We start from the raw sequence: 23,541 nt of genomic DNA on the forward strand, positions 1-23,541 counted from the left end.
GGAGTGTGTCAAGATTGTATATTGTCACCCTGCTTATTTAACTTATATATGCAGAGTATATCATACAAAATGCTGGGCTGGATGAATCACAAGCTGGAATCAAGATTGCTGGGAGGAATATTGACAGCCTCAAGTATGCAGATGATTCCACTCTAATGGCAGAAAGTGAGGAGGAACTAAAGAGCCTTTTGATGAGGGTGAAAGAGGAGAGTGAAAAAGCTGGCTTAAAACTCAACATTCAAAAAACTAAGATTAAGCCATCTAATCCCATCACTTCATGGCAAATAGATGGTGAGAAAGTGGAAGCAATGGCAGATTTTATATTCTTGGACTCCAAAATCACCGCAGACATTGACTGTAGTCACGAAATTAAAAGATGCTTGCTCCTTGGAAGAAAAACTGTGACCAACCTAGACAGCATATTAAGAAACAGACATTACTCTGCCAACAAAGGTCTGTCTTGTCAAAGCTATGGCTTTTCCAGTAGTCTTGTATGGATGTGGCGGCAGAGGATGAAATGGTTGGATGGCATCACCAACTCAGTGGACTTGAGTTTGAGCAAACTTCGGGAAACAGTGAAGAACAGGGAAGCGTGGCATGCTGCAGTCCATGGGGTCACAAAGAGTCGGCCACAACTTAGTGACTGAACAACAACAAAAACTCTTTCTCTAATAAGGGTGTTGTGTCATGTCCTCAGGAGTGAATGTTGGATGCATATGATAGGAGTGGGTATATGTGTGTTTATGGGAGTGTATCCTTGTATTTTTTTCTGTAATGAAAATTCTTTTGCTTTTTTGATTGGTTCTGAATTTTTACCTCTTAAGATTATTCAGCAAGTTAAAGATCTGTTTGTGTATTTCCTATTGGGTGGGCTTCCAGGGAGGGACCTGTAATAGAAAAAAGTTTCTTCCTCAGAAGTCCCAGAGGGCGAGAGTCAGATCTAGACTGGATTTCCTGATTGTTGTTCGTTCGTTCATTCATTCGCTCATTCACTTGAGCATCTATACATTTAGCAAATAACTTATTAATCTCTAGATACTGGGGATGCAACAGAGAAACCTTGTCCTCAGTGAGCTTACATTGTAGTGGGGAAGATAGATAAATGAATAGGCAAATAATAAATATTTTCAGAAAATAAAAAAATTGTGCAGAAGAAAGTAGGATTAGAAAGCTAGAGAGTGAAGGTGGGAAAATGTGCAATTTCAATAGAATTGTTAAGTAAGTCCTCTTTGAGGAAATGGCATTCGGAAAGAACTGAGTGATGTGAACAATGTGAAGATCAGGAAAAGTGCACTCCAGACAGAGGGAAGAGCTAGTATTCAAGAAAGGCTCCTATGAGTAAAATGTGAGTGAGAAGGGGCATGTAGGAAGTTATACAGATTAAATTAGATAGTACCCTAGTGGCCAAGGTAAAGGACTTGGATTATTTCCAGTGTGATAGGGAATCATTGGAGGGTTTTCAGCAGAGGAGAGATGTAGTATAATTTATGTTTTAAAACTCTGGTTGTCGTGTGGGGGATAGATTCTCAGAGGGGTAAGGTTGGAGGCATGAAGACCAGATTGGAAGCTATTGCAATAGTGAGACATGTTTGGAGGGTATAGATTATAGGCTGATGAATGGGATATTGGAAGTAATAGCAAGAAGAAAGAAGGATGATGCCCAGGTGTTTGACCTGAGCAAGTAGGTGAATATTGCTATCGTTTATCAATGTGGAGACGGCTGGGGAAGTAACACAGGCTTGGTGCTGGAATGAGTTCTGTTTTACATGTGTTGAATTTAAGTTGCTGATTGTGTGTGTGGTTTTCAGTGGAGTGGTGGTTCTGTGTTCTTCCTGGTGGGTGGTAGAAAGAGGCAAACTTCTGTTAACCTCTTCTGTTCTTTCTCTTTGAATTAGATTTGTAGGTCTGGATTGGGCAGTGACTTCTGGGCTCACTATTCCAGCCTGGTGCATCTTCTGGCTCCATGGACAGCTGTTGGCTCCTACAGACCGGATGAAGCAGACTAGAGACACAAGTGGAGAAAACCTCCAGCTGGCAAGTTCTCAGAGTGTGACTCTCTGGCCGCTGGCCCTGCCCAGCCTGCCTCATGGAGAGGATGAACTGGCTGAGCAGACTGGCCTCCCGGGGCCCTGGGCACCGTGTACCACAAGGGACCAGTCTGCAGACCCCTGTCATGGCTGACCCCGAGACCTGCCTCATGGTCTTCAAGAATCACTGGTCCCAGGTAGGAGACTGTATGCCAAAGGGCCCAGTCTACTAGCTGCCTGAGTCCCTCTAAATTTCTGTGTTCTCTCACCTTGACGTCTAGTCACCTTATCTTAGTTTCCTTCTCTTATCTGTCCTGATTCCCCAGGTGGTGCGAATCCTGGAGCGGCAAGGCCCTCGGGCAGCTCCTGGGGGTGCTGATGATCTCAGTGCTGTGCGCAACCATACTTACCAGATGCTGACACTCCTGGCAGAGGATCGTGCAGTGCCCTCGGTCCCTACAGCTCCTGGGCCCCTTCTTGAGTTTGCTCTGCGTGAGGATCTTCTAACCCGTGTGTTGACATGGCAGCTTCAGTGGGATGAGCTTGGGGATGGGGTTGAGGAACGGCGGGCTGAGCAACTGAAACTGTTTGAGATGCTAGTGAGCGAAGCTCGCCAGCCCCTGTTGCGGCATGGTCCAGTTCGTGAGGCTCTACTGATCTTGCTGGATGCCTGTGGCCACCCTGTGCCCAGTAGCCCAGCACTGGATGAAGGCCTGGTGCTACTTCTCAGCCAGCTGTGCGTGTGTCTGGCCCGGGAGCCTTCATTGCTCGAGTTCTTCCTGCAGCCACCTCCTGAACCTGGAGCTGCTCCCCGCCTTCTCCTCTTTTCTCGCCTTGTCCCTTTTGTTCATCGAGAGGGCACCCTGGGCCAGCAGGCCCGCGACGCCCTACTCCTGCTCATGGCTCTATCAGCTGGAAGTCCCACTGTGGGCCGCTACATCGCAGATCACTCTTACTTCTGCCCGGTCAGCACCTCCTGGGATGGGTGTAGGGTATGGTGTAGGCACCTTCCTGTTTAGGAGGTGTGGAGGGGCTATGCACCTCTCCTTTAGCAAGTAGCCCCCTGGGTTTGAATGCAACACCTGGGATTGGGGTGGGGATGAAACTTGGGCTTATGTGAATAAGGCAGGTATGAAGGCTTTTCATGGGACAGTGTTCCCAGATGATGTCTTGGCACCCTGGGTAACCAAATATCTGCTCTGGTAATAGCTTTTATCGCTACTCCCATAAAAACTCTGGGTTAATAGTTCCCTGTTTCCATTTTTTATATTGTCTGTGCCTTTGGTAACCTGTCCTTGGGGATGGCCCCCAGGTGCTGGCCACAGGGCTGAGTGCCCTGTACTCGTCACTGCCCCGAAAGATTGAAGTTCCAGGGGATGATTGGCACTGCCTGCGACGGGAGGACTGGCTTGGAGTGCCAGCCCTTGCGCTCTTCATGAGTTCCCTAGAGTTCTGCAATGCAGTCATTCAGGTGAGTCTGGGGTTCCCAGGAGCTCTGGCCCTTGGTCATTCTGGGGTAATGGGGTGGGGAGAAGGTACATTCCCTGAAGTTCTGATTTTCTTTCAGCTTGAGGGGAGGGTGCATATATGTATTCAAACATTTTGCTCCCTTCCTGACAGTAGCCCCCTTCAAAATGCTCCATCCTCTGTTTTGTACCCACACAGGTGGCTCATCCTCTGGTGCAAAAGCAGCTGGTTGATTATATCCATAATGGGTTCCTGGTGCCAGTCATGGGCCCTGCCCTGCACAAGGTGAGTCATGGGTGGAAGGCAGATTAAGGGATTAGGCTGAGGAGTGGTTAGCTCAGTGCCAGGACCAGTGTGGGTGCAGTGGGCAGGGTACTCCTCCCTTTTTCCCTGTCTGTTCCTGGTACCTCCTTAGAACTTAGGGAAAATGGCTTTGTGTATGTGTGGGGAAGCCCTAAATTTCCAAACTTTCCCTTCCCTTCGTTCAGACCTCTGTGGAGGAGATGATCGCCAGTACCGCCTATCTGGAACTTTTCCTACGGAGTATTTCAGAGCCTGCCTTGCTCCGTACCTTCCTGCGATTCCTGCTGTTACACCGGCATGACACCCACACCATCCTTGACACCCTTGTTGCCCGTATTGGCAGCAACTCCCGGGTATGGCCCCCACCTCTGTCCTGGCTTACCTGGGTGAGCCGTCTCCTCTCTCCAACCTTTGTTCTGGGAGGGTGTTCCTGCTCTTCTTTGGCCTTTGTCTCTAGTAATCACTTCAAAGTTAGGTGGCATTTTCTTTCTAGTATTAAACTTTTAACTATTTCGGGGACATTTTCAATGTGCTTCCCTGCTTTTGTAGTATCTGGATCTACATAGGACAGTTATGTTTTCTGAATGACTTTGGCCACTCATGGCTATTTGCCATTGTGCAGCACTTGTAATATGGCATTGACCTGAGATTCTCTTCAGCTGTGTAGTGCTCTGTGGCTTGCTGTGGGTGACTTGAGATCACCTCTTCAGGCTTTGAGCCTGCTTTGTAACTAGTGTGTTTACCTGTTCTTCCGTTTGGACTTGCTGTATTTGAACTGCTGTAACTTGGGGCACCCATCTGCCCACCTACCTAGTTACATTCCTTCCTCCTGAACGTTTTGATTGAATGTTCACTGTGTTCACTATATTGTTCTCTGGTACTGAGGATATAATGGTAAGCAGTGGTTGCTGACTTCATGGAGCTTCCTTCATAGAGGAGGTAGATAAGCAAACACGTAACTAAAATAATTGAAAGTTGAGGTCACTGTGTTAAAAAACAGGCTGCTTAGAAAACAGAGTGAAAGTGATAGTCACTCAGTTGTATCCAAGTCTTTGCAACCCCATGGCCTGCCAGGCCCTCTCTCCCTGAAATTCTCTAGGCAAGAATACTGGAGTGAGTTGCCATTCCCTTTTCCAGGGGATCTTCCCGACCCAGGGATCCAACCCAGGATTAAAATTTGAAAATGCATTGGCAGGTGAATTCTTTACCATCTAAGCCAGTAGGGTGATCAAAAAACCTCTCAGAGGAGATGACATTGAACTGAGACCTAAAGGTCATGAGGGAGCTAGCCTACTAAAGAGCAAGTGGAAGAACAGTCTAGGCAGAGGGAGCAGTGCTTGCAAAGGACACAAGAGGGGAAGAGGAAATGAAATGTGTTTGAGGAGAGAAAAGACCAGTGTGACTGGAGGTGTAGTGAGCATGGGGGAGAAAGGAGGGAGAGGTGGGTAAGATTCAGATCATGCATGGCTTTGTAGACCATGGTAAGTGTAGATTTTAACCAATAGAAATATATATAAAATAGGAGTAAATTGTTTCTAAGTAATAAAGACCTACAGTCTTTCTGGGGGAAATAAAGCATTTGTTTAGCCATGCACTTATGGCATTTATTTTGGCTCCATCACCATTTTTGTTTCCTTCTTTTATTACAAATAATTGACGTTCTCTGGGTCTTTGTGTTTGAAATAGAAGTTCTTGGATCACTAAGGGTTCTGGAAAGTTGTTCCAGTTAACTGAGATACCTGGTAGTAGGGTTTGAGGTAGGTGAAATTTCTGGATAGCTATGTTTTGTATACTTGACATTCTCCTGAATAGCTCAGTTAGGGTATGTGTGAGATTTTTAGACTGACTCTGATTTGACCAGTGTTTCTGAACCAAGTGTACACCCTAAAATTTGAAAATGACAGTAACTACAACAACAGATTCTAAGTTCTGCCTTAGGTCTCTTGAGTTAGAGTCTTTGGAAGTAGGCCCAAGGCATGTGAACTTTTATAATACTCCAAACTATAAGTATAATACATGCCTTAGCTTAAGAATTATTGGCATAAACCAGTAGGAAATACTTGCCAAAGCTTTAATTCTACAAAGATATTGAAAAAGTTTTATTTCTAATTATGCTGAAGTTCAACCATTGTCTTAAATCTATTTGACCTCTTAGAATGTTCTGTTCATGCTTTGAGAAAGTTGATTTCCTTCCTAGGGTTTATTTATTTATTTATTTATTTTTCCTGTGCTGGGCTCTGTCCATCTTGTTTTTGTCTTAATCTTATCCTAACTTCTTTGATTCTCCCTCAGTGTCTTTAGTCTTTAGCACATATTTCTGTTAGTATTGCATTTGGTCCTCTGGTTTCAGGAGCCTTTCATGGTCTTTGAGTATTTGTTCTTGGCTCTCTGTTCTTGGAGGAACCAAATCTGTTCTGATTTCAGGATTCCCATGTTAAGCATGCAGGTTCTTTCCCTTTCCTCTGTTTAGCCCTTTTAAGCTTGATTCTATTGGTCTGACTTCGTAACCACTATAGCCTGACTTTCATGGCTTAAGGTGGATAATGCTGGCTAGCTAGTCTGAGTACCTGAGTATCTATATTAGTTTTCTATTGCTATCATAACAAATTATCACTAATGTAGTGGCTTAAAACAACACAAATTTATTACCTTACCATTCTGTAGGTCATGTATCTGGTACTGACTATACCCTACTAAAATAAAAATGTCACTGGGGCTGCATCTTTTCTGGAGGCCCCAGAAGAAAATCCATTTCCTTGCTCATTTTAGTCCTTGGTCAGATTTACTTAATTGTAGTTAAAGGACGGAGATTATTATTTTCTTGCTAGTGTCAGCTGGGAACCATTCCCAGCTTCTAGAGACCAGCTAAATCCTTGACTTGTGACTCTTTCCACCTTCAAAACCGTCAGTGGTGGATGGAGTCCCTCTCATGCTTCAGGTCTCTTTCTTTTTGACCCAACTAGAAAATATTCTTTGCTTTTAAAGACTCGTGTGATTTAATTGGGCCCCTCTGGATAATCTAGGCTACTCTCCTCAACTTAAATTCCTTAATAACCTTAATCATGCCTGCAAAGTCCCTTCTGCCATGTAAGGTAAAAAGGTACAAGATCTGGAGATTAGGATCTGTACATCTTTGAGGGGCCATTTTTCTACCTACCACACAATCTTTCAATGAGTCTGAGTGTTTTCATTGCTAGTTAAGATGGTCATTTAGGATAAATATCCATACTGACTAAAATGTGAACTGCTATCTTATCTCTTTCCCACCATGACTGGCTTTTAATTTCCCCTCAGTCATTTGGTAGATGATGAACACCTAGACTATGGAGGTAGTGCCCTAGACTAAGACCCAGTATTTGTCTTCGAGGAGCTCAAGGTATACTTGTCATAAGGGAAGTGTAGAGACAGCGCATGGGGATTCAGAGGAGTGAGGGAGAACGTACATGTGTCTGCAGTCTTTGCCTAGCTGGAGGTGAACCACCCTTATTACTTTTCTAAAACAAAAGCTTTTCCTTTTTCTGGACCCACCTATTTTTTCCTTTTCCTGTCAGCTGCCCTTGAACTTTTCTTTATCCTACCTTCTCTGAGAGACACTGGTGTTGGAGAGGTGACTCACACTCCATGTTCACAGCCCCACCCACTTCCCAGCTGGGATTCTTCCAGGTTCCCTCTGGTTTCTTGCTGGTAGGCATTCAGTTACTATGCTGCTACGGTCTGCTGACTGGCATTCACTTAGTTATCATGTTGTGTTGTCTCCTGTTAGACATTCACTCAGTCCTAGTATCTCCTGGGGTCTCTTCATGGGTATTCCTTCCATTTAAGTGTTGCTAGAATCTCTGTTGCCAGGTATATATAGCCAGAGTTTGATGACATGTATGTGGTCTATAGAAATGCATTAAATCTGGCACACTGTTTGTTCCTATCTGTAAATAATGAAGTCTTGACCATAAAGATAGTGTAATCATTTATTTAATATTTGAATGATTGTTATATGCCAGGCCCTTTGCCGTTGTTTTAGGAGTGGTTGGTTGGGCCTCAGGTTGTGGGGGGCGGTTCCCATTTGTTAAACATCTTGGAGGGCTGAGAGCTCTTACAGTGACTCATCTTCCTTGCGCCTCCCCCAGCTCTGCATGGTGTCTTTGAGTCTCTTCAGGACCCTTCTGAACCTCAGCTGTGAGGATGTCCTGCTGCAGCTGGTTCTCAGGTACCTGTCGGGGCAGGGCTGAGGGATGGCTGATGCCGAACCTTCAGGGCTGTCAGTGCCTTGTGCACTGCTGGGGTGATGGGTTGCATTGGGGTTGCTTGTGCATGTCCTCTTGAAACCTGGCTTGGCCATGTAGTTCCACTGATGTTCTCCCAAACCCTGTCCTTCCTTCCTGATCTATCCATCTTTTCTGCTGTCTTTCCCAGGTATCTTGTCCCGTGTAACCATGTGATGCTGAGCCAGAAGCCGGCTGTGCGTGATGTGGACCTATATGGACGAGCCGCAGACAAGTTTCTCTCCCTAATCCCACGCTGTTGTCGGCACCGTGCCTCCAGCCCACCTCGTCCAGAGCATGCCTCGTGGGCACGAGGTGGGCCTAGCAGAGAGGCAGGGAGAAGGGAGGACACAACGGGTATGGCCTGGGTCCTGGGGGAGCTAGCAAGAAGGCGGGGCCAGGGTGGAAGGAGGGAGGTGGTCGTGAGTGGCATTCCATGTTTAGGGAAGTTGGTGAGAGGTGTTGCAGGGTGGATCATTAACTCCATCAGAGAAATTTAGCTTCTGAGCAAAGCTGTTCCTTTTCTTCACTCTGGTCATGCTCTTCTGTTTCTGTTGTTTTCATGGTGGTGGTGGTGAGGGGGGCTGTTGAATGAGGAATAGCTTAATTTGAGTGGTGGAGAGTCAGCTGTCCGAATCAATCACATTTCTGCTACTTTGTTGCCTTCTTTTGTAGTTACCCATGGTGTCTCATCCCTCCTCCTGCACCTCTGTCTCTTTGATCCCTCTTATGTTTTTTCCCCTTGGCAGGCCCTGGAAGCCCAAGTGTTGACTCCTCTTCTGTGGTGACGGTACCCCGGCCCTCCACACCATCTCGTCTAGCCCTCTTCCTGCGACAGCAGAGCCTGGGTGGCTCCGAGTCCCCAGCCCCAGCCCCTCGCTCACCAGGGCTTGCTTCGTCCCCAGCCTCTAGCCCTGGCCGCCGGCCCAGCCCTGTGGAGGAGCCTGGTGAGCTGGAAGACAATTACCTGGAGTATCTGCGTGAGGCGCGCCGTGGTGTGGACCGCTGTGTCCAAGCCTGCCGTACCTGGTCTGCCCCCTATGATGGCGAGCGGCCCCCTCCTGAGCCCAGTCCTGTTGGCTCCCGGACTAAGAAACGCAGCCTACTGCCCGAGGAAGGCAGGGACAATGCGGGGGAAGGGGAGGAGGAAGAGCTGGGGAGTGGGGGGCTGGCTAGGGGTGCACGGGAAAGCCTTGGCCACCTGCCACCTCCCCAGCTCAATGGGCTGCCAGGACCATGGCCTGAGGGGGCCAAGAAGGTTCGTCGGGTGCCAAAGGAGGGAGCTGGGGAACCACTAGAGGACACGTCTGAGGGCATGGCAGGACTAGAGGGCTTTGGGCAGGAGCTTCGGGAGCTGGAGGTGGCATTGAGCAATGGGGGTGCTGGCTCTGAGCCCCCTCTAGAGCCTTCACTACCTCTTGAGGAGGAGGAGGCCTACGAGAGCTTCACCTGTCCCCCTGAGCCCCCTGGCCCCTTCCTCAGCAGCCCTTTGCGGACTTTCAACCAGCTGCCAAGCCAGCCCTTCACTGGTAAGCTACTTAGCCTAGGTCTTCTCCTTTGTGTACTCTTTGCATGTTCTCGACCTGTTTGTGCTAGTTTCTGAGACTTCTTGGCCATGTCATTCCTGTGTACTTGCCTAGCTCCTCATCCATTTTGCTTGGGTCCCCTCCAGATACATATCATGTCATACTTGTGTCTCTGTGTCTGTCTGTACATCTTCCATGCTTGTGCTGGTTTGAGTATTGACTTTTGTCTAAGCCTTATATGTCTGTCCTATGTGCATGTTCCAACTCTTAGTCTGGCCATTTCCTGGGATGTATGATCAGGATATTCTGTGTTTGGTGTTTCCTGGTAAATCACAATAATACATCTGAACCATGTGGAAGACATGTGCTGTCCTGTTTGTGAGGCACCTGCAAATCGTGCTATTCCATGCTGTTCCCACCAGTGTATCTGTCTGGTGTTGGGTCTCCTGTCAGCCCTTCTGTGGCCCACAGTCAGCTCTCTGATGTACTTTCCTTCTTCAGCCCTGGCCTCCTTTCTCCCAGCCTCTTTAGAGAAGGGCTCAGTTTCAAGTTTCTCCTGTTGCCTATCCTTGTACCTTGCTCTGACTGCTCGGTAAGCCTTTCTAAGGGTTTATGGTTAGTGGTAAGAATTGCAGCAGATAGAGTGAAATACCTCTGTCTGGGTAAATTAGATCAGTGAAATACCGCTATCAGGGAAAATGACAACGCTGGCCTTGACCACCCCAGCTAAGTTCTTTTGGTTTCTTCCAAAGACCCTGGGGCTAGACCTGGCCTGAGTGGCTGGGCTAACTCCATTTTGTTTTTGTTTGAGCCTGCTTTACCCAGCCCGGCCCGCACCTGGCTCTTGTCCCTCCTCTACATACCATCCTGGGGGTTGTTGGGGAGACACTTCTGGGAAGCTGTGTAGTGATTTGTACTAGACATTCCTTGAGTTAGTGTTCCATCTATGTCTTTGATGCATGCAAATCACTTACTGTGATGGTGGTATATTGTGAGAACTCAGCATGTGGTAGTTTAGGATTGTTATCTTGGGCACATGGCAGATAATAGTTGACCAAGGCACCACATGTCTTCCTGTTGTTTGTAGTCAGGTTATTGTGCATTGATCAGTACAATCAGTACATGTTCTAACTGGGCCCAGGATATGCTGCCATGCTGCTCGCACATCATCAGGCCTTTAGCTCTGGAGTAATAACAACTCTTGCAGACTACAGAGAATAGGTGTATTCATTTACTTAGCCTCTGCTTTGCTCTTTCCTTTTCTATGCCACTAGAAGGTGGTGTGCAGGTTTTACCACTTTCTTGAAGTGTTAACTGAAGCTCTCTGTCTTTTTTCTTCTTCATAAACTCATCTGAGCTTTTTATCTTGCAAAAAAGTCCCCTGGAGATGACAAGTGGTATCTTAGGACCTTGCTAAACCAAGAGTTGATTTAGAGCTAAGGCTAGTCGTGTGTGTGTGGAATGAAGACTGTTCTAGGATCTTTTTCAGGATTCAGTGTCTCTTGCCCTTCATTGTTCTCCTGGCTTAATTCCTAGGGCAGTTCATAGGCACAGTCCCTTTCCCCCACAAATCCCTGACCAGACAGACTGTGATGGTTCTACTGCACTAGTGTTGGTGACCTGGCTCAGTTGAGGCCAGTTCTTCTAGAAGGTCATTCTAATCCCTTCTGCTAGTCTCTTTTCCACCAAAGAGTCTGTCCTGGATCAGTTTTCTCTGGCCCTGAACTAAGCTCTTTTTTTCCTACAGATTCTATCTTACCATTTTCGTTCCCAGTTCTTGAACAGACCTGATTATTTCTTTAGTTCTCCAAAGATTTCTCCCCTTTTAAGTTGACCAATATAGTCACCTTCTTTGCCTTCATTATGCTTTCTTCTTGCTTTATTTCTGACTCAGGTCTAGTGTTATTCTCTGTCTTGTGTGTAACTTGATTTCTTCTTTTGGTTCTAATCACTTACTCACTTGTTCCGTCTTCAGTTGTTCTCTTGGGTGAAGCTTTTTAAAAAACTGAGAAATATCATATAGCTTATAGTTATTATTGAATGCTTAAAATTTGCTAGACCTTGACCTAAATGCTATGTATCAGTCTCTCTTTGATCCTCTTAATAACCTTGTGATGTGGGTGTTTTTCTTATTTTAACAAGTAGGAAACTGTGCTTGGAGAGTTTTGATTCATCTAGTCATTTTGCTAGTAAATGGTAGAGCTCAAATTTAATCAAGTCTGCCTAATTCCAGAGCCTGTGCTCTGGCTTTTCAGCTAGAATGTGTATAAAGCTGGCATCTGGCCCTCTTGTGGGTCCATGTGGTGTCTGCCATTTTATCTTGTCCAGAATAGGTATTCACAGGATATTTAAACATTCCCAGAGACTGAAATACAAATAATTTTCACCTAGTGGGGGATCTCGTTTTGGGGAGGAATGTGTGTGATGTGCACTGTGTTCAAGCCTTGTATCCTTGTGCCCACCTCCCCAGGCCCCTTCATGGCTGTGCTCTTTGCCAAGCTCGAGAATATGCTGCAGAACTCCGTCTATGTCAACTTCCTGCTGACAGGGCTGGTGGCCCAGCTGGCCTGTCACCCTCAGCCCCTGCTCCGCTCTTTCCTGCTCAACACCAACATGGTCTTCCAGCCCAGTGTCAAGTCCCTGCTGCAGGTGTGCGATGCATGCGTGCATGGGTGCGTCCAGGCTCCACGGTGGGCCAGGCCCACAGCTGGAGTGGCCCTGGGGGTGCTGGGAACAGGCCCGGTGGGGCTAGAAAGGACTATGTCAGTCTGCAGCCACCCAGAAATGTTATGAAGTTGTGCTTCGTAGGTGCTGGGCTCTGTGAAGAATAAGATTGAAAGCTTTGCAGCCTCCCAGGAGGACTTCCCAGCACTGCTATCCAAAGCCAAGAAGTACCTCATTGCCCGTGGCAAGTTGGACTGGACTGAGAGCCCTGCAGCAGGACCTGCCCCCCGCCGATCTGATTCCCTAGGTGAGGTCTACCCTGCCACTGCCTCCCCATCATTCCTAGGCAACTAACTAGCTCAGGTTAATTGAATTATTATTAAAATTGAAGTCTTGTGGTGGGAACTGGGGAGTTGCAGAGAGTGGAATCTTGACTTTTGTCTTCAAGTTTCTGGTCAGAGGAAAAATAGTTGTGTCCATTGAGAGCCAAGTCAATAGTACCAGCAAAAACTACTGTAGAAGCTGGGGACAGGCAAGGGGACAGAATAGTTTCTAGGTTGAGATTGTTTTTTTTTTAGGTTGCGATATTGTTAAAGCTTGGTAAAGGATATGGCGTTTGACATGGGTCTTAAGAGATGGGTAGGACTTGGGTGGCAAAGGAGTGGGATGACTTTATTATTTGTTCAGAAGATAGCATGAACTGTTTAGCTGGAGCAGGGAATTTGGAAGGTGGTGGAACAGTTGGTAGTAAGGCTGGGAAGATTTCATCACAGCAGAAGGTTCTCAGAGTAGAAGTTGGGATGGGTGGAAGTTGTAAACTTTTAGGCAGCGAGATACCAATTGGAGGTTCTGTATGTGGGAGTGGAGAGATAAGTATGTAAGTTCATGTGCTAGGTGCACTGGAGTTCAGGGAAGATGGGGTCAGAAGAGCAATCAGAAAGCATCTGCCATAATGCAGATGTGACTTGTGAGGCTTGAATTAGAACAGTAGAAATAGGAAGAATTTGATAAGGTGGAAGTGGTAAAGAAGTATTGGCAGAGTTTGATGAGTAGTTGCGGGGTATAAGGAAGAAGGAAGAGTTATATATGATGTTTTGAATTTAGATCTTTTATCAGCAAGTATCTGAGTGCTTGAGCTTCCCAGGTGGTGCTATTGGTAAAGAACCTGCCTGACAATGCAGGGGGCATAAGACATGCACGTTCGATCCCTGGGTCGGGAAGATCCCCTGAAGGAGGTATGGCAAGCCACTCCAGTATTCCTGCCTGGAGAATCCCTTGGACAGAGGAGCCTGGCGGGCTGCAGTCCATAGCATTGCAAAGAGTTGGACATGACTGAAGTGACTTAGTGCTTGCCATGTGGTGTTGTCTTTGGTACAGGGGACTCATGGAGGCACAAGATGAGATCTTTACTTTCAAAAAGCTGATAATCTAGACGGGAACTAGGGGATTGTTATAACTGAGGGAGCAAGGTCCCAAAGGTGGTGGAAGTAAGTAGGATCCAGAGCACCAGGGAAATTTTTTTCCCCCTGTGAGGCAAATGAGAGATCAAAGGAGGAGATGATATGTACCAGTGGAGTTTTGAGATGTAGAGGAAGATTTAGGGAATTGAAGTCCTCTTTTATGTGCTAATCAAAGTAAGAGGCAGAATAATATGCTGAGCAAGAAAGTAGAGGTGAGATGAGGGCTTTCGGGGGAAAGTGTGTAGGTTGGGAAGAGAGTACCAAGAGGGTTATTATATAGCTGTGAAGGCCCAGTTGAAGTTTCTTAGCATGATTTCCTCATGGTCTAGTACCAGGAAGTAATCTGGCTTCCACTCTCCTGGTACTATGTTCACTGTGGAGGGGTCCAGGGATATAGAGGTAAATAAGACAGAGTGCAAGCCCTTAAACTCACAGGTCAATGTTTGAGGAGAAGCCATGAGAACAAGTTATTGAAATGCAATGTGATAGGGCAGTAAAATGGGAAGTTGGTGGAGGCCAAATTAGAGGAGAGTTGGGGTTAGGGGGATTAGGCCAGGGATGAAAACATCAAGGAGAACAAAATTAAGGCAGAAGGGGCTACAGAAGCATGAGAAGAGCCTGGAAGGTTCCAGGGGGAGCAGATAGATGTGGATGCCAAAGCCGAGGGCTCTGTAGAATCTCTAGAAGAGGTGGGAGGAAGTGTGTGAACCTGGTTGTAATGGGCTCTGAAAGCCACATTTAATATATCTAGTGTATCTCTGTCCTCAGTGTTAGAGGGAGAGAATGGGAATGATATGATCTGGAGACTAGATCCCTAGAGTCTAGGCCCTAGGTCTGAGCAGGGACAAGAATACATCCAGGGCCAGGAGTCTCGGCAGGAAATTAGAGGAGAGAAGGCAGTATTTTCAGTGGTTCATTTGAACTGACATGAAGTTGTCTGGCCCCAACCAGTGGGAGGGTAGCTTTGGTGGTTATAGGAAAGGGATTGGTGGAAGGCCAAGTGTTAGCACAGGAGACAAGATCTTGGAGAGACAGTGGTGTATGACAGGTCTGATAAAGTCACTGAACTCTGATTGCATTTATAGTCCCTGTGGGTATTGAAGGAGCAGAGGATGTGGCTGAGGTGTCACAGATGGGCAAGGGGAAAGGGGAAGTGTTCGACTCTAGTACAGCAGAGTGCTGGGGAGCAGGAAGTAAGGGCATGCTACAGACTGGGGAGAAAGAGCTTAGTGATGTAGAATAGTGATTGGAAAGGGAGGAGCAGTAAGAGAACCCCTCAAGGTAAAGGGACCTGGAGAAGGGAGGGGTCCTGTCTGGGAATGAAGTGTCTGAAGGGTTGACTGACTGAAGACTGAGCATGATGCTTGAGTGGTGGGAAGGCTGGATAGAGGGAAGGAGGCTGAGCAGGCAGCACTTAGGTGTTAAGAGTCCTAGTTGAGAAGTTCATGAACCTGGGAGGTGGGGGTGGGGTGGGGTGGGGAACTCTCCTCTCCCAGGCCAAGGGATTCTGCCTGACCTCAGCACCTTCCCGACACTCCTGTTTGTTCCCAGTGAAGAGCCGGAGGCCATCCTTGGGGGAGCTACTCCTGCGGCATGCACACAGTCCAACCAGGGCTCGGCAGGCGGCACAGATGGTTCTCCAGCCTGGGAGAGACGGTGGCACGGGACTTGGCCTAGGTGGGGGCTCCCCTGGGCCTTCGACCCCCGTCCTACCCCCCCGGGGTGGGGCCCCTGAGCGCCAAGGTGAGGCTCTGCGAGTCAAGAATGCTGTCTACTGTGCAGTCATTTTCCCTGAGTTTCTCAAGGAGTTGGCTGCCATCTCCCAGGCGCACGCTGTCACCTCGCCTTTCTTGTTGGATACTTCTGAGGAGGGGTCTGGCCCTTCTGTCTCAGGCTTCGGGCCCCTCAATCCTTAACTTTCTTCCATGGACAATCAGGGCCTTGACTGGTCTGGGCTGGGGCCAGGGTGTAGGCTCCTTTTTATGTTTGGAGGCAGTGGCAAGAGGACTTTTTAATTTATTTCTGATGAATGTTTTCTGGAGAACTTGTTGCAATATGTATAAAAGGGAAATCTCTATTCTGTGCCCATTTTTCTTTCCCACTCTTTATCTGTGGGGCTGGGGCCCCAAGAAAGTTGTAAATAGATGGGGAAGTGGTCAGGGTGTTTTGTCTCTGGTGAGGACATGATGCCAAGGTTTCAAGATACTTCTTATGCCTTTAGAGGGTGAGGGGACAGGAAGCCTAGGGAAAAAAGCTGGGACTTTCCTCTTCCAGACCCCCACAGGAAGAAGCAGCATGGGCCCAGGATGTTTGGGGGAGCAGCAGTTGAAGTTTATTGGGGACCAGTACCCCATGTCAGATCTTGGGGGCCTCGCCCCCTGCATCTTTCGCCTCAGCTTCATTCGTCGCTGTCGAACTCCGAGGATAGACCCTGCAGCAGGGGCAGGGACATGGAGTGCCGATCGGGGTCCCCGGGGCCCCCACCCTGGGCTCCTGGTGGGGGGCTGCGGGGGCTGAAGAGCCAGTTCTCTGCCAGGGTTGGGGATAGTCACAGCTTGACTCGTGCCCTGGTCTTTCTGCCTCCCTGGTCCCTCCCTCTGGTCTTCTGTGCTGTACCCACCCCCTCACCAGGACCATGCTTCCGTCTCACCCTCCCCTGGCTCCCTCACTCCATCCCCTTGACCAGGGTCCAGTGTGGAGTTATGTGTGGCCCACACATTCCTCCCCATGTGCTTCCCCTCCACCGTATCCCAGCCACCTCATCTTCATTTCCTCTAGCAGTACCTGACAGCATCTGGGGCCCCCTTCGGAAGGGGTTTCGGCCCTTGTAGGAGAATCTGGTTGGTCTGCCCTCTGGCCCTTCCTGGGGAGGTGGCGTAGGTGGGGCTGGGACAGGTGGGGGCATATCAGCAGCTTCGGGGATATCATCAGAGTCTGATGTAGGGGCCAGAGGTGGCATGATGTTAAGGTTGGGTCTGGCCCAGCTGGCCCCCTGGGGCAATGGGTCTTTGATCAGGGGCTTCTGTGGTCCCAGCACTCCCTTGGGTTGCAGTGAAAACTTGAGGCAGGAGAAGGCAATAGGCAGTGACCGTTGTAACCGGAGCAGCTGGGGCTCATGGGCTGTCGGCAGCAGCCCCAGCTGTAGCCAGGAACAGGAGAAGACCTGGTAGATGATGTAGATGCTGTGGGTGCTTCGGAGCCAGGGAAGAGACTGCTGTAGGCTCACCTGCCCTGGTGGCAGCAGCAGGAAGGCCATCTTCTTGCGTAGACCCCCCATGTGTAAGCGGATCCGGCAGGGCTGCCCATCCAGCAGTCGCATTTCTTCATAGGCTATCTCTGCCCGGCTGTTGGGTGAGTATTCTCGAGTGCAGTGGGCGAAGGCACCCTCAGAGCCTGCCTGTTCCAGGAGGTTTGGTAGCAGCCCCACTGGTTGTAGTGCCCGCCGGCCCTGCCGACCTGGCAGAGCCAGGCGGCTGTGGGCTGGGCGGGACTGTTTCACTAGAACACCCAGTAGGTCATAGCAGGCTGCATCAGACAGAAAAGGTACTGCCACTACATTGGGCCCAAAGCGCTCCTCGATAACCTGCGGGCAGTCAGTATATAGGTCAGGGACTGAGTTAGGGACCAGGTTAGGAGTTAACCTGGTAGCCTGCTCTGGATGGACCCTCCCACTGTCACTGTTCTTTACACTCCACAACATGCTCAAAGTGTGGTGCTTCTTGCTTGTCTCCCAGTTCTTCCCTATAGCAAAACCTGAATGTCTGCTGTGTGCCAGCCTCTGCTAGATACAAGAGACTTTGTCCTTGTCCTAAAACAGCTCGGACAGCAAACTGCAGAGCAGATGATTTAACAGCCTTTGTCTTTGATTGAAGAGGATCAAAGATAGTTTCTAGGTGGTAATACTTTAGCTTTGAGGGAATTAGTAAGCTAAGAAAATGGTCAGTCCAGGCAGAGGGAACAGCCAGTGAAAAAACTTGAACTTACAAACTAAGAGGGGCATAGTCAGGAACATATAGTTTCATATTAAGTGTAGGGTATGGAGAGGGACAGGATACAGGAGCTTAATTATTCAAGGCTTTACGTGTGTGCTAACTGATGGGAATTTTATCCTGAGGACAGTGGGAAGCCACTTGAAGGGCTCTGGTTAGGAGGAGCACGGTTCAGGTAGGCATTTTAGAAAGTTAATTTTGTCTAAGAAGGCATAAAATAGAGAAAAGTCAGTTAAGAGCATTGTAAAATTCCAGGCAAGACATGGTAAGGCCCTGAAGTAAAACCCTGGGGAAGATACTTAGGTTATAGAATTAGTAGGACTTGGTCACTTAAGGGGTGAGGGAAAAGGCTTACTCAACGATTATTCTTAGGTGATTGGTTAGATGGGTGCTGTTATTAACCAAGAGTGGATACACAAATAGGTTTGGAAGTCCATGCTTATTTTACTAGGTCTATAACCCCTTATACATCTTCTGCCTGAACTGAAGGATAGTTCTTGTGTGGATTTGAGGCCTCATGTTTGTGATACTAGTTCCAATAGGCCTTTTTGGATCACAGTTCCTCTTGGTTTGGTCCTTGTCTTGGCCTTTTTGTGCTTGGTTTTTGCCATGGAAATTTATTAGGCCCTTATTCTTACCTTGAGGGCCCCAATGTTATCCTAAAGTAGGAATAATAAAGTGCTCAGCTCTGTGCTAGGGTGAGTGTGTTCTTGGCAGAGTCACCATTTGAGACCACTACCTGCTTCTACTGCACTTCTGGGCGGAAGTTCTGAGGACTTGGAGGCCTGCAAATTTAGCCTCTCCCAGGGGCAGCCCATGAAAGTGATGGTGGAAGATTATCTTCCTGGAGGTACCTTGGTGGTTTGAATTCTGAATAGGGAGCCCTTGAGCCACATCCTGCTTAGTGAGATGTTCTACAAGTGCCCACTAACTCAGCAGTTCTGGAGAGAGGAAACCAGGTCACTCAAATGTGTCCTACTCCTTGAATTTGTCACGTATCACCAGTGATTTATCCTGCATGTCTCTACCCTGACTTCCCTGACAATTTTCCATTTAAATAGGACAGGGAGTTTTTCTGATTCTCAGAGCTGGTGTAGCTTTCTGATAGTTAAAGACCTCATTTACTTCACCCCAATTGATCAGGACCATCCTTTCCCATTGCTGAGATTAGTTGCTCTCATTCTTGGGAGGACCTTGGTTCTTCTCTTTCTGCCTGGGAAGCCGACCTCTGTGGTGAGTAAGTACTCCATTTCAAATGGGAGTTACGTGCCATTAAGGCTGCTTTGAGTTTGCTGGGCACTTCAAGATGATTGTTTTAAACTTGGTGGGTTGCCTTCTGCAAATGCTTCAGATTCACTTTAATTCAGAGAACGTGACCAGAATTGATCCCTGAATTCTCTAATCTCAGAAATTAGTAGCCATCAAAATTTGGTGTGGTTTTTTGGACACTGGCAACTCAGATAGAGCTGAAATCTGCCTGCTCCTGAAAATCTGTATATTTTGGTTCAAAACCCAAGTTTCTCATTCTGTGAAAGTTAAACTGGAGGGCGTATCTGTGAAGAGGTCAAAGGTAAGGTTCAGGTTCTTTAGAAAATGTAAAAGGCCTTTCACCATTAGCCCCTGTACCTCTTCTTCCTCATTTTCATCACTACTTCTTTGAACTCTGTTCCAGAGAACTATTTGCAGTCCACTAATACACATTTTTCTTTTCCCTTTCTTGGCTTTTGCACATATTCTACCTTTCGTTAGTACACTGTTCACTCACTCCCGCCCCCCCCTCCCCATTTAGGTGTTTTTTACGCACTCTTTATGTGCCAGGTATTCCTCTTCCCTCCATGTGAATAACTTCTACTTGTAGAGCTAGAATGTCACTCACTCCAGGAAGCCTTCTTGACCTTCTAAGTCTATCCCCGACATAGCACTTCTTCCTACTCTCATAGCTCCCCATCCCTTGTCTTTCAAGGAAGCTTTCTTACTGTTTTTGCAGTTGTAATCAAACTGGACATTAGTGCAGTGCCTCACTTAGAAGACAGCGCTGAGTTAATATTAGCTATTATTGTCTTCACCCATCCAATCTCTTCCTACTTACAAGCTGCTGAGACCTATATAGTTGACACTGTGTTGTTTCCTCTTTTGCCCTCTTTTCCTACCTTATCTTTGATGAGAGTCCAGGTGGCATCAGCTTCATCCAGTGTCAGCAGGTGGGGGGTACCAACCAACATAATGGGGTGTGGGAGGGGTTAGGCAGGGCAGTGGCTGCTGCAGGAACCCCAAGCTGCCCAGAGAGGTAAGGCCCCAGGTGCCAGACTCTGACCTACTGCAGCATGAGGTCATAGAGGTCCTGCTGGGTGTTGGGGCCTTGGGTGGGGAGAGGGCAATCACTTTCATAACCTCACTGTACCCACAACCTGAGTGCATACTTTTTAGTCAACCCGTTCATTCTCCTGCTTCAGTAGGGGAGGAAGATTCAGGTATCCATTGCTGCTGCTGCTGCTAAGTCGCTTCAGTTGTGTCCGACTCTGTGTGACCCTATAGATGGCAGCCCACCAGGCTCTACCGTCCCTGGGATTCTCCAGGCAGGAATACTGGAGTGAGTTGCCATTTCCTTCTCCAGTGCATGAAAGGGAAGAGTGAAAGTGAAGTCACTCAGTCGTGTCCGACTCTTAGCGACCCCATGGACTGTAGCCTACCAGGCTCCTCTGTCCATGGGATTTTCCAGGCAAGAGTACTGGAGTGGAGTGCCATTGTCTTCTCCATCAGGTATCCATTAGGATGTGTTTATGTGTGTGTGTGTAGTTCTTGGTCTGAATTCTTTAAGGAAACAGGATCAAGCCTTTCCTCCTTAAAGCAATTTGCAATGCTCTGTTGTCAGTTGCAAATGACTTCTTTGTGAGGTTGGATTGGGGTCTTGAAAGACATGGGAGAAGCACAGATCAGGACTTAAACTGAGAACAAAGCAGTGGCTCTGAACCTTGGCTGTAGTTTGGAACTAACTGAAAACTTTAGAAATTACTAGTACCTGGATCCAGTGCCCAAGGACTTTTATTTAATTGGTCAGGAATATGCCTGGGCATCAGGAATTCTAAAAGCTCCCAGGCAATTCTAATGTGCAGCCTAGGTTGAAACCCATTATTAATGAGTGGGTTACAATTGCAATAAAAACCAGGTGTGTGTAGGAGGGTGCCAAGCTAAGCAGTGACAGTGTGGAGGATAAGAATCGAATTGGGGTAATGTTGCCTTAGTAACTGGAGAGAATTTTCAGGGAGCCAGAATTTCCAAGGTAAATTTAAGAAAAATTTTCTTCATCCTCTGTTCCCTTTCATAGGCTGCTTTGTATCTGGTGGATACTCTTTATGGCCCTAATCTTTGGTTTTCACTTGTGTCTCTGCCCAAAATCTCAGCCTGGTGTTTTGCTGAAGAAGAGTGGTTTTTTCCCTGGAGAAGAACCACTCTAGAGAGTCTTTATAGTAGCTACTTTCCCACTCCACTCCTGTGTGCCTGCGAAGACCCCTAGCATGTGGGGCAGATCCTCCCCTATCCCTCCCCAGCATGTAAGGTTACCTCACAAAGTTGGCCATTGTCTGAGCTGGCTGAGGTGATATGAGTATGGGGCACTGGGAAGGGTCCTACCATAGTGGGAGAGAGTGTTGCCAGAACAAGTTTCCTAGAGGAGCAGTGACTGGCCACAGGAGAGGGTTGGTCTTCTTAGACAGAGCTAGGATATCAGGTCTTTGAGCAAAGGTTTGACAGTGAGCATGCGTCATGGTCCAGGAGAAGAATTAATATTCAAATATTTGTTAAAATTGTGTTAGAGACTATTCCAAACACTTCAAATGAATTATCTTAGTGAATCCTTTTAGTAATCCTTGAAGTAGGTAGTGTCATTTCCATTTTATGGGTGAATTAACAGGCTCAGAGAGGTTAAATAAATTTAGTGCAAGGCATACAGTGAGTTATTGGAGGATCTGGGATTCAAATCCATGCCTGCCTGACTCCAGCTTTAACCATTAACCAGTAGTTCTTTTTGGAGAAGGGAGAGATCAACATGTTCCTTCTGCTCACCTGAGTGTGTTGGGAGAGCTGTGTGCAGGTGGAAGTACAATGCGGTGTGGTGAAAAGGAAATGGGTAGGATGAGAGAAGAGCTGCAGTAGACCAAACCAGAAATCCCAAGTTTCTTGTTACGTGAAACCAAGTCTCTTCCTTCTGATGCCCCTTTGACACATTTTTAATTATGGTTGATGAGGAGAGGTCACCTCATAAAGTATAGTTGGCACCTCTTTTCTCTTAGAAAGGAATTCTGAGTGAGGTGGACAGAGGTAGAGAGCAGACAAGGACAAGATGCATGGGGGAAGGCTGGCCATCAGTGCAAGGAGACAGATGCAGAGGGACAGAGACAGTGAGAGCTGCTGGGAGACAGAGGCAGGGAGTAATGCACATCTGTCTCCTGGCGGGGGGGATCCAGATTGAGAAGCAGGTGGATGAAGCAGGTGCAGGGATGATGTGCTCTTGGTGATATCAGATGAGGCTCTCTTTTCGGATTTTTGTTCATAGCTGGGGCTCAGAGGCGAAATTGGGTACAGTTCAACTCCTTGGCCAGAATCTTACACCTCTGTCTTCTCTCTCTTGCTATCCGATTACCATGATTCTCCAGACTCCCTAATCCCTTATTGCCCTATCCTAAGTAAATCTGTCTTTCCTTTTGGCACATAGAATCTGAGACTGAAAATTGTTGAAGGAAAAGAGATGACAGCTGAGTTCTGGGTGGAGTTGATGAGCCCAAGGACTGGGCTATTTGGGCCATATCCTGTTCATGGGTTTTTCCACCACTGTAGCACCTTCTGTGGTTTCCCTTGGGAAAGGGGCACAGCTCATCAGTGTATTTAAGGAGTGACCAGAGTGGAGAGCATGAGGGGAACAAACAGATGGGGGCTGTTATCCAGAGAACAATGCTGCTTTCTGCAAGAACTTCTAGGGTAGTATAGAATGGTGTTGATAGCAAAGACTTCAGAGTGACAAAGAGTCCTAACAGGTCTCTTCACTTCTCTTGGGCTACAGGGATAATCCTACAGGTCCCTAATCCCTTATTTGAAATCTTTTGGGATGTGTATGTTTTGGAATTCAGGATGATTCAGATTTTAGAAAGGGAATATAGTGCCTTTATGATACGTAAAGGAATACCCCAGTGAGATTCAGGGCAGTGCCCTACTGTAATCAAATCTATCAATGTTTCTGTAGCTAAATGTATGAATATTCACACTAAGTGAGATAAATAAATATTATAAATATGATCGTGACGGGTCAGGCCAGATTTTGGGTCAAAGTTATGAACAAACTATGGTTTCTTCAGAGATTTTTTTATTTTGGAATTGTAGATAAGGGATTATGGGCTTATAATTGTTCTCAGGTTGTTGTGGAGGAGTAAGCATGCCAGAAAAGCCTTCTAAACACACCACATGGTAGGTATGTATGCAATCTCAATCCAAAACAAAATACAAATGTCCAAGGGGGTGGACTTTTCGACTTAGAGTGGACAGTGTACGGCTTTGGACTCAGCTGCCTTGGGAGTTGTGCACAGCCACAGGATGAGGTGCCTTAGAAGAGAGGCTTCCTGTGGTGGCCGGGGAACAGGATTCATTGCTTTTGAACATCGGCTGCATATGATTTCCCTTTTCATGTACCAGAAGGGGAAGGTGTGCGTGTGTGCGTGTGTGTGTGTGTGACACAGGACTGTCACACATTTCTTTATATTTCTTTATAATAATGTTGTAATAAATATCTTACTGCATACATGTTTGTTCACATCTCTAATTATTTTGTCAATATAGATTTTTTGGAGGAGGTTTCA

The 23,541-nt window shown here is 47.3% G+C and overlaps 2 protein-coding genes across 54 annotated transcripts in view; one reads left to right on the forward strand and one right to left on the reverse strand.

Moving 5' to 3' along the window:
• Positions 1-23,541, forward strand: part of FHIP1B (FHF complex subunit HOOK interacting protein 1B) — a 45,049-nt gene that overhangs the window by 11,999 nt on the left and 9,509 nt on the right. For 5 of the 50 annotated variants that reach the window (XM_081540978.1, XM_081540977.1, XM_081540975.1 and 2 more), the window contains 11 exons: positions 1,896-2,224; positions 2,354-2,992; positions 3,340-3,498; positions 3,693-3,779; positions 3,983-4,150; positions 7,922-8,001; positions 8,208-8,413; positions 8,806-9,585; positions 12,053-12,231; positions 12,391-12,553; positions 15,258-15,783. In XM_081540978.1, coding sequence (XP_081397104.1) covers positions 2,087-2,224; positions 2,354-2,992; positions 3,340-3,498; positions 3,693-3,779; positions 3,983-4,150; positions 7,922-8,001; positions 8,208-8,413; positions 8,806-9,585; positions 12,053-12,231; positions 12,391-12,553; positions 15,258-15,622 — 2,964 coding nt within the window. In that variant the 5' untranslated portion in view covers positions 1,896-2,086 and the 3' untranslated portion in view covers positions 15,623-15,783. Of the gene's footprint in view, positions 1-1,895; positions 2,225-2,353; positions 2,993-3,339; positions 3,499-3,692; positions 3,780-3,982; positions 4,184-7,921; positions 8,002-8,207; positions 8,414-8,805; positions 9,586-12,052; positions 12,255-12,390; positions 12,554-15,257; positions 15,784-23,541 lie in introns of those variants that run through there. The other 45 variants (XM_081540972.1, XM_081540968.1, XM_081540971.1 and 42 more) reach the window with 18 other exon arrangements.
• On the reverse strand, positions 15,705-19,976 carry C11H11orf42 (chromosome 11 C11orf42 homolog). 4 transcript variants are annotated; one of them, XM_081541042.1, is made up of 3 exons: positions 19,846-19,976; positions 16,491-17,289; positions 15,705-16,137 (listed from the first exon to the last, which is right to left on the reverse strand). In XM_081541042.1, exons 1-3 carry the CDS (start codon positions 19,915-19,917, stop codon positions 15,863-15,865), a joined length of 1,146 nt encoding a protein of 381 aa, XP_081397168.1. In that variant the 5' UTR covers positions 19,918-19,976; the 3' UTR covers positions 15,705-15,862. The 4 variants fall into 4 exon arrangements, with proteins under 4 accessions (XP_081397168.1, XP_081397167.1, XP_081397171.1 ...); XM_081541041.1 differs by having other exon boundaries at positions 15,858-16,137; positions 16,491-19,248; XM_081541045.1 differs by having other exon boundaries at positions 16,016-16,235.

Source organism: Giraffa tippelskirchi, chromosome 11 (genome assembly GCF_054371585.1).
Source record: "Giraffa tippelskirchi isolate mGirTip1 chromosome 11, T2T-mGirTip1v1.2.pri, whole genome shotgun sequence".
Lineage (NCBI taxonomy): Eukaryota > Metazoa > Chordata > Mammalia > Artiodactyla > Giraffidae > Giraffa > Giraffa tippelskirchi.

What these genes read in the sequence shown, in the direction of transcription:
- C11H11orf42 (XM_081541041.1), bottom strand. Translation starts at nt 17,406, where the DNA reads ATGTTGTGGAGTGTAAAGAACAGTGACAGTGGGAGGGTCCATCCAGAG. An exon ending in GGGGCCCCAGATGCTGTCAG is followed by an intron (nt 16,138 to 16,490) that starts GTACTGCTAGAG and finishes CCCCTGCTGCAG; the next exon opens with GGTCTATCCTCGGAGTTCGA.